The sequence below is a fragment of the Mchenga conophoros genome, linkage group LG13 (assembly GCF_057382185.1).
Source record: "Mchenga conophoros isolate Kocher_MC1m ecotype Shallow Benthic linkage group LG13, M_conophoros_male_GT1.1, whole genome shotgun sequence".
In the NCBI taxonomy this organism is placed as follows: Eukaryota; Metazoa; Chordata; class Actinopteri; order Cichliformes; family Cichlidae; genus Mchenga; species Mchenga conophoros.
In genome coordinates this window covers 19,438,301-19,454,728 of record NC_140538.1, presented here as the reverse complement: position 1 = coordinate 19,454,728, position 16,428 = coordinate 19,438,301, and the positions used below count along the sequence as shown (strand labels likewise).

General features: G+C 39.6%; 1 protein-coding gene across 1 annotated transcript in view; it reads right to left on the bottom strand.

The window, feature by feature from the left end:
• Nucleotides 1–4,788: 4,788 nt before the first annotated feature.
• hcrtr2 (hypocretin (orexin) receptor 2) overlaps nt 4,789–16,428 on the bottom strand; it is a 35,711-nt gene continuing 24,071 nt past the window's right edge. Inside the window, exons 2-7 of the mRNA XM_085243239.1 lie at nt 9,437–9,615; nt 7,510–7,753; nt 5,896–6,011; nt 5,579–5,799; nt 5,300–5,421; nt 4,789–5,030 (exon numbers count right to left, since the gene is read on the bottom strand). Coding sequence (XP_085099365.1) covers nt 4,861–5,030; nt 5,300–5,421; nt 5,579–5,799; nt 5,896–6,011; nt 7,510–7,753; nt 9,437–9,615 — 1,052 coding nt within the window. The 3' untranslated portion in view covers nt 4,789–4,860. The remainder of the gene's footprint in view (nt 5,031–5,299; nt 5,422–5,578; nt 5,800–5,895; nt 6,012–7,509; nt 7,754–9,436; nt 9,616–16,428) is intronic.

Genomic DNA, 16,428 nt, shown 5'->3' with positions numbered 1-16,428 from the left:
TAAACTCAAACATCTGTGTCCCTTCTCCAAACATTTGTGAAAGAATGGGTCGCTCTGCAACAAGTGCAGCCCTGGAATTTCCTCGCTAAATATTCCACAGTCAGTGGAACCTTGTGGAAAGCCTTCCCAGAAGAGTTGAAGGTGTTTTATTACATTTTATTATATTTTATATGGATTTAGAATGGGCTGTCATTTAAGTTCACATGTGTGTGAAGGAAGGAGTGTGAATACTTTTAGGAATATGGCATAATTTCTTAGAGCTACCACTTCTTCTTTTATCCTCTGCTTTTGTTCTGCCTTCATCCTCAAATTTTTTAAGGACAAATTGCACACCATGCCAAATTTTAAGCTAATAGCATTTTGATCATTTCTTTGTTGGAGAAAAAAAAACTATTTTATGGCTGTCAAACTGTGTCATTTTGGCATTTTTCATATATTCAACTAAAGGCAATGGGACAAACTATATAGTTTTTCAATAGACCAGTGACAAAGTACAATAATACAAGAAAAATGTAAAATATTTAAAAGAGTTTATTCAATAAGTTGTTCTGTTACGAATCAACACAACACTGCCTTAGGTACCAAAAAGCATATGTATATGTATACATGTGTTTACTGATAAACAAACAGTATTCACCCTCAGCTGTAAATAATGTTACAGCACAGTCATTTACAAGATGGATGGCTTTGCTAACAACTCCACCCAATTCGAAGTCAGCAACCTTCTCTTTTTAGCTCATTTCTGCTGCTCCCTAGTGGCTAGAAGTCAACAGTGATTAACTCTCATAAAGCCTCCAATCAAGATGATTTATTTGTCAAGCAAAAAAAAAAAAAGTCAACAAATATTGATCAGAGGGTTGCACAATGAAGTATGAAACATTGGAAGGCAAAAAGGCTTAAAGTGCACTGGAAAAAGTTACAACATACATTATATTTTTTTTTTAAAAAGTGATGCAAAAAGACGAGACTTTAATTCGACAGCTTCATGTCTATTCAGAAGTTGTTAAAGCCAATTGTATGCACTGTTTTACCCTTAACAGCATTCAAGACCTGGGCTGAGAAGTGTTTTCTAAATACTTTATGTGGGGATGCAAACATTTCACATTTAGTTCAAAATGAAGAAATTCTTGTGAAAAACGTCCCACATGTGTCATTGTTGTGCCATAGTCGTGGTTTAAAGTCTATAAAATTTTAACATAATTAGTAAATCAAATCTATGCTCACAAACAATTTCCCCACATTAAACACATCAAGCTGAACTGAGCAATCAAACCTAGATTAATTACAATCATGCTGCCCTGGCAGGGATTGTTTTCCTCTCTGTTTCCTGTTATTGGTTTTATTTCTGTCATTCTTTCATATTATGCCTTTTTCCAGATTGCCTTTTTAGTTTCCACATCCTCCTTGTTTATTCATTTTTGTCCTTTGCATCCAAACTATAGCACTTTGACTCAAGGATTTTCTCTACTGCTGATTACACTGAAGATTAATATTTGCTTTGTGTTTCTGAATGGAAACGTTGTTGTGCTGTATGTTTGAGGATGTGGATTCTCTGAGTTTCCAGTGTGCTGCAGTGTACAGTTGTAAATATCTTTGCAAATACTTTTTAAAGAAATTTTCTGCTTTTATCTTCTTCCAGTAATGTGCAAGTAGCTAAAATGAATGGCTTCAGCCGCTTACTCATGTTCACTGGGTGAGGGGTTCTCAAGAAAGATGGAAGCTACTCTTGAAGGGACATCGGTTTAATCAGGGTGCTCTCTGCATAAAGAGTTGTGTGCATGTCTTTGTGTTCTGCACAACCATTACTCTGATCCACTTCACCCTAGGCAAATGCTGCGGTTTTAAGGAAGTCATATCTGATGCTGTTTGGATGAGAGGTCTGACAAAAAGTCAGCGCTGCTTGTGAACAGGGTTAACCATATGTGTATTTGTGTGTGTAGACTTCATTCACTGACATAAAATCAAACTCGCAAGCAACTAATAAAAATAGCCCTGCACATTAGCGTTAACATTTTGGAACACATACAAACAGTTGTGCACAGTTTAGGGAACCCTTTTTAAAAATGATGTGGGCATTAACTGTGCTTCTCAGGCTGACACACGGGGCAAGCTGCAGCAATTGTCTTTAAATGCTAGCTCATGCATATAAAATCATTTAAGATATCACCAAATACTATATGCCCGACTGACTGCTGTTCTAAACCAATGCTGTTGAACCACCACAGCAAAGTGTTGACAATCCAAATCAGCTGCTACGAATGACTGCAATTACTGAGTCAGGCTGCAAGTTGCTCATCTGAATGAAGCACGTTTGAAATGGGAAATTCACTGTTGTGGTTAGAAATGGGAGGAAGACTTCATACACGCGGTCTCTGCAGCAGCAAGTAATTTTTGGTGGGGAACATGAAAAAGCATGTTTGTAATTGCCTCATTTTCACCACTGAGATGCCCTTGATCAAAGCCTTTGACCTCCCAGATGCTCTATCAGAGATGCTCAAAGGCAACTTCTAAGTGTGTCATCAAGTACGAGTAGGCCAATCCTGCAAAAGAAACAATGAAGTATACGGAAGAAGACAAAAAAACACTACGCATTGTAGCTGTCAGTACAATCATTTCTTATCAAGAAAAGGTCAAAACATTGATACCAAGAGTTCTGGAGTAGAAAAATATCCTGATGAATCAGAGATCAAGATTTGGATTGTTTTCTGATACTGATACATAAATCTATTACAACAAATATTTACTTACACTTTAAATAAAAAATTTAAAATTATTTTACAAAATACATTTTTCAGCGTATCAAATTCAAAATCGAATTCAAATCAAATTCAAATTTTATTCGTCACACACACAACCATGCACAGTATGACATGAGGTGAAATGTTTGTAAGCTGTGCAATGCAATGCCTGACCATTAAATGACAGTGGTTTTACAGTATTTACAGGTTATTACAAAATTTACAGATTTAACTTAGAAATTTACAGTAAAAATGTGCAAATAGCAGAAAGAGTTTATAAATTATAGGAAGTGTGCATGAAGAAAAACCAGAGTGCGTGTGGTGATGTGATGTGTGTGGGAGAGTCCAGTCCTACACCTGGTTCAGGGCCCGAATAGCCTGGGGGAAGAAGCTCCTCCTCATTCTCTCTGTTTTGGCCTTAAGGGAGCGGAAGCGCTTCCCAGACCTCAACAGTGAGAAGAGTCCATTGTTGGGATGGGAGAGGTCCATCATAATCTTCCTAGCTTTGGACTTGCACCGCTTGGTGTAGATGGACAGCAGGTCAGGGAGCTCTGATTGAATGATGCGTTCGGCCGAGCGCACCACTCTTTGCAGATCTCGTCTGTCCTGCTTGGTGCTGTTCCCAAACCAGGTGCAGATGTTTCCCGTCAGGATGCTCTCGATGGTGCAGGAGTAAAAGTTCTTGAGCACCTTCAGTGGCAGATGAAAGTCTCTAAGTCTTCTGAGGAAGAAGAGATGCTGACGGGCTTTCTTAACCAGGGTATTGATGTGACAAGACCATGACAGGTCCTGAGTGATGTGGACACCCAGGTATCGGAAACTGTCCACTCTCTCCACTGGCGTGCCACTGATGATGAGGGGTTTGTAATTCCTTGCCTGCTTTGTAGTGAAGTCCACGATCAGCTCCTTAGTCTTGCTGACGTTTAGGAGGAGGTTATTCTCCTGGCACCAGGTCTCCAGGTTCCTAATCTCCTCCAGGTAGGCCGTCTCGATGTTGTCAGAGATCAGGCCCACAACAACAGTGTCGTCAGCAAACTTGACAATGTTGGTGGTGTCTGATGTGGCTACACAGTCATAAGTGTACAGTGAGTACAGCAGGGGGCTTAAAACACAGCCCTGAGATGCTCCAGTGCTGAGTGAGATGGAGGGGGAGACTTGTTTTCCCACCCTCACTGATTGGGGTCTGTCTGTGAGGAAGTTGAGGACCCACTGACGCAGTGATAGTTTTTTCATCTGTGCAAACAGTTTCAAGTCTTGCCATAATTCACTTTTTTCTGACCCAGTAATAACTTAAAACAGCAGATAATTAAGTAATAACAGATAATCAGCAAAATATGTGGGCAACACAGTTATTATTCATACATGCTTGCAGACTACTGCCACAAAAGAAAATGGAAAGCACATCCAGGACATGTTTCTTGTTTTTACATTTAGCATCAGTATAAAAAACAACCCACCATAGAGTCGCCTGTAAAAGTGACTGTGAGCAGCTCTTACCCACAGCCGAAAAATTCAACCACAATGATTATTTTGTAACGTATATTTTGCTGGAAAATGTCCGCTTTGCTGATGCTATCCAAACACAAACCTGGAGTGTTTCAAATGAAAGAAACAGGCTTCACATTGCGGTCCCGTTCATGCAGGGGTCACATTGAATATTCTGTACTTTGATGAATTGAGCTGGCTTCATTAACATACTCAGTGCACAGGAACATACATTTCTGGGCATTTACACTGAGGACTTGAGATGAACATGTGACCGACTGCACCTTTAAAGCTTCAAATCCCTTAAACCAGTTATATCAAAGGTGATGCTACTACTTAATTAGACGTAATTAGACAAACCAAAACAAAAATACATACAAAATTTACAGAAACTACACATGAAAGAGAGATATAAAACACTGAACATTACAAACCGTGTCTTTCATAATTAATCAACATTTTCTTGCATAACAGAAGAGAGAAAGTCTGTCCTTTTCAAATCAACCAAACAGAAAACATTAAATACAATTCTTTTCCCTTTAAATGTCATCCAAAAATAATGAGATCTGCACATTATCACATGTCTAACTTAAAGATCAACGTGTCCTTCAGGTGCCCCAGCTGGAATATAAGACGACTACACCATCTGATCTGATATGCGTGACACATTGTCCACATTGTGAACTTGAGTGGAGAGGGATTTTCGACTGTCTGTACGCGTTCTGGTCCTTATCCTCCTTGTTTCATTTTCATGCTGGCCACAACAATGACAAGAAAAGGCTGATTTGAACTCCTCGCGGAACTTCCCTTAAGAAAAAAACGACAACAAAATCTTTATAAAGTCCACCTTCTTTAAAAACCATCTACAAGCTTGCATTAAAAATAGCTTAAATTTTTTTGTAAAATCATTCTAAGAGCTTTTTTTTCATAAATGCATGAATTAAAAACTTGCTGCTTTCTCAGAATTAACTTCTGTTTTCAGGTTATTAGCAGATAAAGCTGTGAATTGTGTTGTTGTTGCCAGTTTGTTCACTAGAGGGCAGTAATGAATCCTTAGAGGAGAGTTCAAAACTTACCACTTAGGAAATTGTAGATGATTGGATTTGCAGCACTGTTGGCATATATGAGCCAGTGTGAGAAAGTAAACCACGCATACACTGTCTCTCTGTCGTTTGTCTTCTTAAATGTCCCAAAGACTCTGGAGGTAAAAAAATGATATCATTTTATTCATTCTTTTCTTTTTGCATGCATTTTAATCACAAACCTGTCAGGGGGAAAAACTATACAAAATATGGCTTATAGTAAGCTCTACTGTAGATCCGGGATGCAGCAGAGCTTCCTTGAGAGATTATTACCTTTTCATGACATTGAGCACACTGATTGGCAGGTAGCACAGGGCGAAAACAAAGAGCACCACCATCAGCATGCGAGCTGTCTTCCTCCGGGCTCTGACTTGTTTGATCTCAGCACAAACCGTGCTGGTTCTAACCCTCACCGACTCCCCCGGTCCTGGAGTTGGAGCTGAGCATTTGATAGACTTCCACTTCCTCTGCAGCACTGATGTGCTTCCAGGAATCTGTTGAATGAATACATTAAAGTGGATACACGCGCACATCAGACCCTGGAAGCCCATTGGGAAATTTATATTTATAGCAAATGGCAGAATACGCACCTGTTGACACCACAGCTTGTGACAAATCTGAATGTATGCCAAGACCATGAGACACAGTGGTGCGAAGTATGTGACAATGAAGAAACAGGTGTGGTACACCTTTGGGTAGATCTCAGCTGTTGAAGGATTTAAAAGGAAACACTTAACAATATTGTAGAGAAAACATGAGTAGTTACTTAGTAGTTAAAGACTAAAAAGCAGATAATGATGAGCGTCTAGAGAACAAACACGTCCACTGACCACTTTTTCATAAGCGGCTTATTATTAACTGAACCTTCTGCTGAGTGGCACAAACTAATGACTTAATGATTGAGAGCGGGTAAAGTTTAATGCTTTTTTTATATACTACATGTTCTGCAACACTACTCATAAAATTCCAAATTCAGGAGATTCCACAAATATAGTCAGTTTCCCCTTTAAGTTTCCCCCAGTTTACCATGTGGCTGGTATTTTTGTTTCCTGAAAAGCCTGACAACTTTCACCTTGGGGCCATTTGCCAGTGCAGACATCCAGCAAACATCCACTTTTTTGCCAAGCAGACCTGCCTCTTAGTCAGCCAAATAGCTGCTTTCAAAACAAGAATCTTCAGCGTCCAAACCCAAAGGTGGCACAATAAGTAAGGGGTTCAACTTCTTGCTCATAATTATTCTTCTGTTGACAGAGCACTGTGAATTCATGCCACAATATCAGACAACCTGAACTGTGGTGCATACCACTGTGTCATCCTGCCATCTTGCATCAGCACACGGAAGAATTCCTCAGTCATATTTATCATTTTATCTTGTTTTTTAACTACTTTGATAACTTTTTAGAATGAAAATGAAGTTGAGGGGTTGCCGTGTCGACATGCTACAGGAAATCAAGTTTTGCACAAACGTTTCAAGAAAAAACAGCATCTGTGAAAGGTTGTTGGAGTGCTGCTGAAGGCGACGAAATTAGAGGTGAGTTAGGCCAAATGCAAATTTGATAAGGCTGTTGATTGTTTTCATGGGCGGAGTCTCTGAACTTTGTGTTCCGTCCTTGTATAGTTCTTCGATCAGAGTCATTCATGAGATACTGACTGACTGCCATTTAAATATCTAGTCATTACTGATTCATTTACCTCTCATCAACTTCTGACATTTTTGTTTACTTTATGTAACAAAAAACACAATTTTCCTCTTATTACTGCTCTGCCTGTCAGTCTTGCACTGCACACTTTCAATGATGACTGCAAGCTTATTAAAGAAAGCAATCTACGTTTCAAAGGTAGTCATTAAAGGTACCCATCATTACTGTAATATAATGAATGTGAGTAGATGGAAAGCTTCCTCTCTTTGTAAGGTTTTCCTCTTTTGACTTCTTCAATCACAGAGGCACCCTGAGCGACTTCATCTGAGCAAAGCAAAATCCACCCATCCCGCTTAGGTGCTCACGCTTTATGGATAAAAAGTGGTATGACACGTGATCAACCCATCTATACGGGGGGTGGAAAAGCCCAATAAATGTCACTGCAGTTGTTGTTTAAGTAATTTAGTGAGTCATTCAGTTAAAGTTGAAACTGTGCTTCTAGCAGCGAGGGAGACATATATTTTCATAATGCGTTCATTTAGTTTGTGAACTGTGAAAACTAACCTCCCCAGTGCTCATCACACACCGTGAACAGACTGGTCTTATTTGTGAGTTCAGGCAGCAGGCTGCTACACTCCATCACGATGGCCTGGGGGATCATGATGATACACGACACAACCCAGATGACAACAATACTCTTGCGCGCCCTCTTGGCTGTACTCTTGAACAACAGTGGGTGACAGATCGCATACCAACGGTCCTGGGCGATGCAGCTCAGCGTTAGGACTGATACAGAAACAGAGATGGTCTGCGAAGAATGAAATAAAACTTTTAACTAGATACACAAAGATGTTCACCATTTAATATTGATACAGTTTGCAGTTGTTACAGAAAATACTAAATGCTCATGAGAAAAATAATTTCAGAACATACATTTGTAGACTTGAATCATAGATTGGCAAACACTGATGCATGGGACACCTCCTATGCTGGAGATGCTCTTATCTCTGTGTTGCAGATGAGTCTGTTCACTTCAGAGCAGCGGCACAAATTTCACGTGCAGGTTTAAAAGCAGTGGGTGGTCAATTTTTCTTGGAAATAAAAGGCGGAGATTCCTTGTTTTTGTAAAGGGTTAGCTTATGATGCCAGGCACATTAAAATAAATCTCGCTGCCTAATTTAAAATGTTCATTTAAACGATCTTAAAAAAGAAAGGAAAGATTGCACCTTAGGCAGAGCAGGGCACATCCTCATTGCCCTTCAACTGACAGAAAGTCAATTGTTCATTGAGTTTGGATGTTTTTGAGTTTGGATGCATCCTGGATGGTTACAGGTTAAGTATGCTGAATATGAAACATATGTAAACACTGAAACCAGTGAGAGAAACCTTGAGGGAAGTGAATCATTGTTTGCAAGACAACAGGAACCGTCTGTGACATTTAAATGCTTTGAAATGTATATTTTAAAAAGACGTTCCCACACACACAAAACAACCTAGTGCATTTAGGCCAAAACAGCATTTCCACCACACTGCTCATTGTAAATTGCAATGATCATTTTTCACTTGCTTGCACATTACAGTGGGGAATCATGGATGGGTTTAATCCGGACACCAGCTGCAAGCTGAAATATGGACCCCCTTTTTAAAATATTATACAATGTACTGCATTTGGCTTCTGTTGCACCCTGCTGTGAACCTATTCAAGGTATTATAGACCACCAGCATACAATGTAGAACAGTAGAATAGGAATCATACCAAAATGTTACATAAAATGAATCACCAAAGGGGAATTAGAGTTGATGCTCCTGGATTTAAAAAGAAAGCAGCGGGAGATGGCCCTCAAGCAAATACTGCAGCGCCAGTTTATGATACAAAGCTCAACAGTAAACGGGGTGAATGTCACTATGAAAACCTTCAAAGAGATTGCTAATTAAAAGCCATGAGGTGCAGCATGTTTGCTAAACTAGCTCCTGACACACAAGAATTCACATTATGTTAGAATTTCTTTGCTTTACAGCTGCATCCCTGCAGAACATATAGTCAAAGCCGTGCCACCTTGAGGCTAGAATTGACTTTGCTATGCATAAACAATATAATATAACACAGTCTGTTAAGAGTATGAGACATATAATCTGTGCAGAGTAGTTTGGGACTTTGGTACATGCTCTCGATACATATCATTGTGATCAACAATATTAAATAAGATTGTCTTTTTTGCATACATATTGCCAGAGTGGTGCTAAAGCAGTGTTGCCTGAGGCATTAAATCACTTTAGAGTAACATCAAAGGTCTCACTCAGTGCACATCCTGGGGGATATGAAAAAGAGTTTTTTTTTTTTTTTTACCCTCATGAATACCATGAAGAAAAATGGTAGAATAATAGAAATATGGGTCTTGGCTTGCATCCACAGACCTTGTGAATTGTTTCTGAAAAGGTCAAAGATTCCAATATCCTGTTTGAAAAGCAGATGTCAGGGTTCAAGGCTTACCTGCAGATAAGGGACAATTTTGCACAGAGTGTTTCCAAAGAACCACGTCTCTGTGATGTCCACCACAAGACTCGCAGGCAGGCAGATGATGGTGACCAGCACATCAGCCAGGGAAAGATTCACTATGAAATAGTTTGTCACGGTGCGCATGTGACGGTTCTTCCATACTGCAAAACAAACTGAAAGTGATGCACAATCAAGGGTTGTCCAAAGAAAGGCAAACATTTATCACATCAGTGCATGTGAAATCTATTTGAGCCACCAGTGTCTTGATACTTTGTGTATGCTATCATACACAGAGTCTGAACTAAAATTTAACTGCAGCATTGTTTCATTTGACTAAATCAGGAAATAATTATAAAACTTTCAGACATTAAAAGACAAAAAAAGCTCATGTACAGTATTGTGCAAAAATCTTGAGACTCCTGTTTACTTGAGCCTTTCTTAAAATTTTGCCAGGAAAACAGCTGCAGTGATTTATTTAGTCATGTACAAAACATACATGGAATTACAGAATTCAAGGCAAAACACAGTTTGTACAATTCTAACAAGCTTTAAAGTGAATATTTGGTCACCTTTATCCTTTTACATGGATGTAGACACTCATTGTTGTGCCTCTCTCCTGACCTCCTCCGTACATGTTGACAACAATTTCAGTTAAAAAAATTCAGGTTTGGATTACTCCGTAAGACCTGTTGCCACTGACTTTCAATTTAGTTCTTACGTAAAATGGCATAGCAAAGCCTTTTCTCCCTGTTTCTCCCTCTTAATCTCCGTGGAGATTGAGATGATGGACTCATATACGTACCTGGGTGTTCAACTGACTAATAAATTGGACCGGACTAACAAGAGAAATGCAATCTTGGAAAGGACAGAGCAGGCAGTATCTGCTACAGAGACTTAGGTCTTTTGGATTGCAAGAAGAGTTCCTGAACTCCTCCTATGACTCAGTGGTGGAATCTGACATCTTTTTTGTGTGTGTATGGTCTGCTGGGGCAGCAGTATGTCTTCTGGGGATAATAAAAACTGAACAGGCTGTTCAAGAAGACCAGCTCTGTTTTGGGACACCCTCCTGACCAGATGGAAGTATGGTGGTTAAACTGTCATCCCTTCTAGAGAACACATCCAATCTCATGCAGGTCGCTCTGACAGCACTGAGCATCTCCTTCAGTGACAGGTTGCTGCACCCACGGCGTGCCAAGCTGTTTTTCCTTCCATCTGCTGTCAGAGTCAACAGCAGTAAATGTATGACAGCAGTAATTGTACACATATGAACACACACATGCACACTCTGTGGTCTGTACATATTTCAAAGTTCAACACTCAATGCCTGCTATGCCACTATGAAGTATCCTGGTTTGCTGCTAGGCATCTAATCTTCTTCCACCTTATATTGTTTACATTTTCTTTTATTGCTTCCGTATAGCATTATCAGTTGTGCTGCATCTATTTATTTCTGCCACGTCCACTTTGCTTTTTTAATAATGTGAATTTTCCTACCTGTTGGACTAATAAAGGGTATTTTATCTCATCTATCTTATCTTAAAAATGGCTTCTTGTCTCCCTGAGTCACAAAGTGAAGGTCTACAGTCTTTGACTACACATGTTTATTCCGTATGCAAAGCACCAATTTAAAACACTATAGAACACTTTTTCTTGCTTGTTACCCTGAAAACACTTCACTTCTTGAAAGCTCTTGTTTGAAGAACTCTGAAAGTTCAAGTTCATTATTTAGCATGTTAGCACTCCTCTTTCTGTCATACCCATTGCACAAAAAGTAAACAGTAAGTGACACGTAGAATGTGCCCAAGTGGAGTGAATAACCAAAACCAAAAACGTAGCCAAATTAGACTTCAGTAAACAGTAGAAGGGCCAGATGTATCCATTGGGTCCTGTTTCATGTCTTTACTGGATTTCTTCATATTTATTAAGGACACGACTTTCAGATACTGCTCATCTGCTGTAGATATTATTTTAGGTTTGCTATTTCTTCTTTTGTTCTATTTGGGAATCACCATGTTGGTGCAAAAACGCTATTCTCTCTTATCTCTGGGATTTTTCATAGACCCCACTTAATAGAGTTGCAGTAGGCACGTTTTTTCATGCTTGAATGACTCAATTGTTTGGTTTTTTTGGCTTAACAACCAAAAAAAATAAAAAATTCCTCTAATAACGGCCATGTAGAGGCTAAACCTACATTTGAAGCCACTGAGGTGTTCGTTGGTGACGCGATGCCAATGTTATGCATGAAACTTCAGTCCAGTAACTCCAGCCGTATACTTATTTTGTCTTGTCCCATCTTTAATGCACTTCCATCAGTAGTTGTTGAACAGTTCTCTTTATCCAACGTCATTTATCACAACAACGCAGCGGTCACAAACTGTTTGCTTCTTTCGACCAACAACACCTGGCGCTAATTACATGTTTCTACAAAAGGTGACCCCTGGTGGCACACATGAGGTAACAACACAAAAAATGACTCCTACAGGTCAGGTTCAAGGACTGGACTGAAAATCAGTGAAAAGCGGTCCAAATGAGAAAAAAAAAGTCTAAAGAGCTGTCCTGTAAGAAACTAAAAAATTAAAAGAAAGTACCTTTGAAAGTAAAATATAAAGAAATGTGGGGTGGCTCAAGATATTTGCACAGTACTGTGGGTTCAAACATTGCCTTTTTTGTTTTCTTCATGCACAGCTGAAATCAGTGGTGTCACATGTCAAGGTAATAAAATTCATTCTCTCTTCTTTTCATGCCACATTAGTGCATAGTCACAGTATATTCTGTGTATCTGGGAGGCAGCTGTTGCTTCTGAAATAGCTTTTAGTATTCATTCCTGTGCAGGGAAATTATAACCTAGAAAATGAAAAGATTTGGAAGGTTGGTAGAGAAAAAAATAATATCTCTGAAGTGGAAGAAATGCATTTTTTGTCACAAAATATATTTTTCCAGAAGGAAAGAAAACAAACAAAAACAAATTAGACAGCACTCCCAAAAGTAACAGTTTGAATCAGGGAATGCAAAGCACACATTTGCCAAAGGTTGTCTTACTCCTTTAATGATTCAAGGTGAGAGGCTTTCAAATGCAAATGAAGCTTTAATGTACACTTTTTTTAAACTTTAAAAGTCATTTCCCAAATGGATTGTGATTTATTCGACAACACGGTGACTGACAAATACGCAAAAAAACTCCCGCTGTAGCTTTGCCTTCCCTCATTTCATGTGCTGCCGTTCCAACATTTTGTTTCTAGCGAGGATAAGAATTATAGGTTAGATGGTATTGCCGCAGAGAATTGATTCACTCCAAGAAGAGCTCCTGGAAAAAGGCTGACAAGAAAATGCAACACTGCACAACTAAAAACAATAGAGCGGAAAATTACCTCACAGACAGAGACCAGGGTGGACATCAGGTACAATCTACTATCTTTTAGTGACAGTATGTATCAGATTTATACCCCTACATGTTTCATAATATACACCAATGGGCCAAGACATTATATCCACTCACGGATAAAAGGGATGATGCTAAGATTTGGGATTTACGTGGACCAACTTTTGGAAAGACCACATGATGAAGGTTTTGATGACTGGCTTGGATCATTTCCAAATCACAGAGGTTTGCAGGGGTTTTCTGGTCAGCAACAGTGACTGCTGACCAACAACAAGGTGTTGGTGGATCTGCTAGATAAAAAATATGTTCAGAGGAACCTCCGTCTCACAACTTGAAGGACTTAAATGATCTGTTGCTAACATCTTGTTGCCAGATAGCATAGGGCAACTTCAGAGGGATGGCACACTGGCCTTTTTCACAGCAGACATTTTCAGTTGTCATAGCAGGAAAAGCACAGGTGCTGGTGTTAGTGATAACACATGACAAGCAAAATGTAGCAAACCGCTGAATTTACTTAATATGCATATGCTTTTTTCCGCTCTGACATGAAGATGTTACAGAAGCTTGTAATTTTGCATCAGAATGACCCTACAGGAGATGAGCAAAGTCTTCACTAGGCTTGGATTCACTTTAGAATGAATAAGAAACAGAAATTCCTCTTAGTACACTTTTCCATTAGCTCACACAAGTAAACATACCATAAATAATGAAAAAGAAAAAAGTTTTCCCCTCCTTAACAGCTGGAAACTTCCAATCAAAATCTCAATGCATACCCATGCAGATCAGACTGCAGCTTTCTGGCTCTTCAGTTTGCTCCTCAATCCATTCAGTACCCTGTAGCTTCAATTATGACTGTAAATGTGCTGTGATGGTGCAGACCTGGGGTGGATTATATAAGGAGGATAAAAGGTCTAGACTGTAACTGAACTACACACAACATCAAAGAGAAGATACAGTCAACTTAAATGATCTTCTTGTGCATATCTGATCAGTGCTTTGAATATGAAAAGTTGCTACAATGCTGTGAATAAATCAGAGGATCTAGAATAGAGTAATACTGACGTCAACACACGCGTTTGGTTTGACTGAATTAGTGTTTGATCTTTTTGCAGTGAAACACGCTGTTCAAATATAAACTAATATTCTCCTCCTTGCCCTTTGTTCTACTGTATGTTAACATGCAGTGTGAGCTACTGTTGGAGCATTCATAGCTTTTCTGCTGAGGGAAAGTTGTCTGTACGCTGCTTTTCTTTCTAATGCCTGCATCACTGACGACCATTGCATCACTGCAAAAAGTTAGACATTCAAACCAGAGAGAGGCCTTTCTCTGCGGAGTCTGCATGTTCTCCACGTGCCAACAGGAGATTCCTGTAGGAACTCTGGTTGCTCTCACTGTCAAAATCATGATAGGTAAATTCTCCTTCAAGCTCCTAGCCTGTTTGGCGCCCTGGGCGAACACTCCCTCTTCACACAACCCGATTCAAATCATGAATACATAATGGACTTGGATTTAAAACATTATAAATGAAATGTGCTCTATTTGGAAGGAGCAGCCCCCCCTCGACGGCTCGTGTATGAGACTTTAAATCATCAAACTGTAAATTTTAAATTGTTATTGATCCCTTTACCCCGAGTCCTAAAGTGTATATTTATTTTCTTACTCTTCTTATATATATTGTTTGTTTACTTGCACTGCTATAACTGGAGCTTTGTCGTCTCGTCTCTATATATACTGGACTGTATGTAGCGGAGATGACAACAAAGTTTACTTTGACTTCGGCAGCAAGCAGGCGCACCGAGGGCTTCGTGTATAGAATTTCGAAAAAACATCGGTGCAAATTATAAGTCTGTATCATAATGTCTGGTGTTTTCGTGTTTGTTGGTTTGTTTTTATTTTGTTTTACTTTGATGGTTATGATGGTTATCAAACGTTGCTCTGGCCGGTCAGAAAATCCCCCGCCGCCCCGCCCTCTCCTCTCTGCGCCGCAAGCAGCAGGCGCACCTGCAAACGAAGGGCGCCCTTACTCCCAGCAAATGGGCGATAGAAAACACTACAGGCACTGTGTAAAACTGAAACAATACACTAAAGCTACTTTCAGCTGGCTCTTATTCACGAGGGGTTGCCACAGCGGGTAGCTCCGCATGTTTGATATGGGAGATTTTCTACACTGGCTGTCCTTCCTGACAAAACACACCTCCGGGGTATTTGTGTCTCCTCCTGAGATCGTTCTAGCGATTTTTCGCTTGTTAGGCAAATACGCAAACTACTTTACTTGCATTAAAGCTGCAATGCTGGGGATGAATTTATCTTCAATAATATGGAAAACAGAAGTATTAACATCCAATTTATATTTTCTTTAGCTTTATACTTTATATACCATGAACAGATTCAAGAAAGAGCCACACAGATCTTTAGAAGAAATGACCTCCTGTGACAGAAAACAGCAAGATTTTGCCTGTCCATATTCAATTAGTCTCTTACACATGTGCTATTCATTGATCAGTTAAATTATAAAAAAAAGAAAAAAAAAAGCGAAACCCTATAAGGCCAGCGCTACAAGCATATAGTAATTTGATTAGCAACGTGCAGGGACAAGAGATGAAAGGAGAGCACATCTCTTCCACAAACAGCAGGAAATGAAGGAATCTTTGTAGTCATCTTTGTTCATCTGGTTGTTGACCTCTTTAATCAAATCCGTTTAAGTGTGGATTTCTTTCTCTGTCATTTTTCAGATACCGTCTGAAAGAAAATACAGTCTCAAAGTCATGTCATTTCGGATCAAATGCAAGCAAATCACAACAAAATTTAGGGAAGCTGCATAAAAGTCCATATCACGTGTCAGTCTATGTCAGGCAAAGTCACTTTGAATTGGCAGCGCCTGATATAAAAGCTTCAGTTAGATAAAAAAAATAAAAAAAAACAGATTCAAACTTATCTGTATCTGGGTCTCTGTCTAATTTATATCTAATTAAAATCCATCTAGGTGCGGTGCACAGCAAACAATTTCATGCTCTTAAGCAAAGAAATTTATACTTACAATATGTTCTTCTACAAATGTTCACAGTGTAAACAAACTCAAAAGAGAGTGAAAAGCAGCCCTGATTACAGGCTCCATATTCTGAGAAATGATTTCTCCGATATTAAGGAAAAACATATGTCTGCTTATGTGTTGCTTTATTTTCATACATCTTTCCATTTTTATTCCCTCTTGTTCAGCCACACAAGGATTTGAATTGGGCTCATCAGGGAGACAGTGTCATGGTCCCTGTGCCTCACCAGCTGATTCTGTATTAGGCAACATGTTTTCTCTCTCTCTCTCTCTCCTGCCGGGGCGATGCTCATTATGGGCTTCCGCCCCTGGCCCACGCACCTGCTGCCAATCGGGATAATCACAAGGCCGATTTAAGACAGCAGCACTGTGTCACTCGTCGCTGGATCGTTGAGTTATCAGCGTCAGTCGCTCAGTAGATTGTAAATAAGGATCTGTGAGTTCGTTCCGTCTGTTCGCCTCTAACTATAATCTCTGTGTACAGATCTATCCCGGACCTTTCCCTGCCTGCCTGTCATCCCGTGGACGAGTGAGTGGATGGTGTTTCCCCAGTGTGG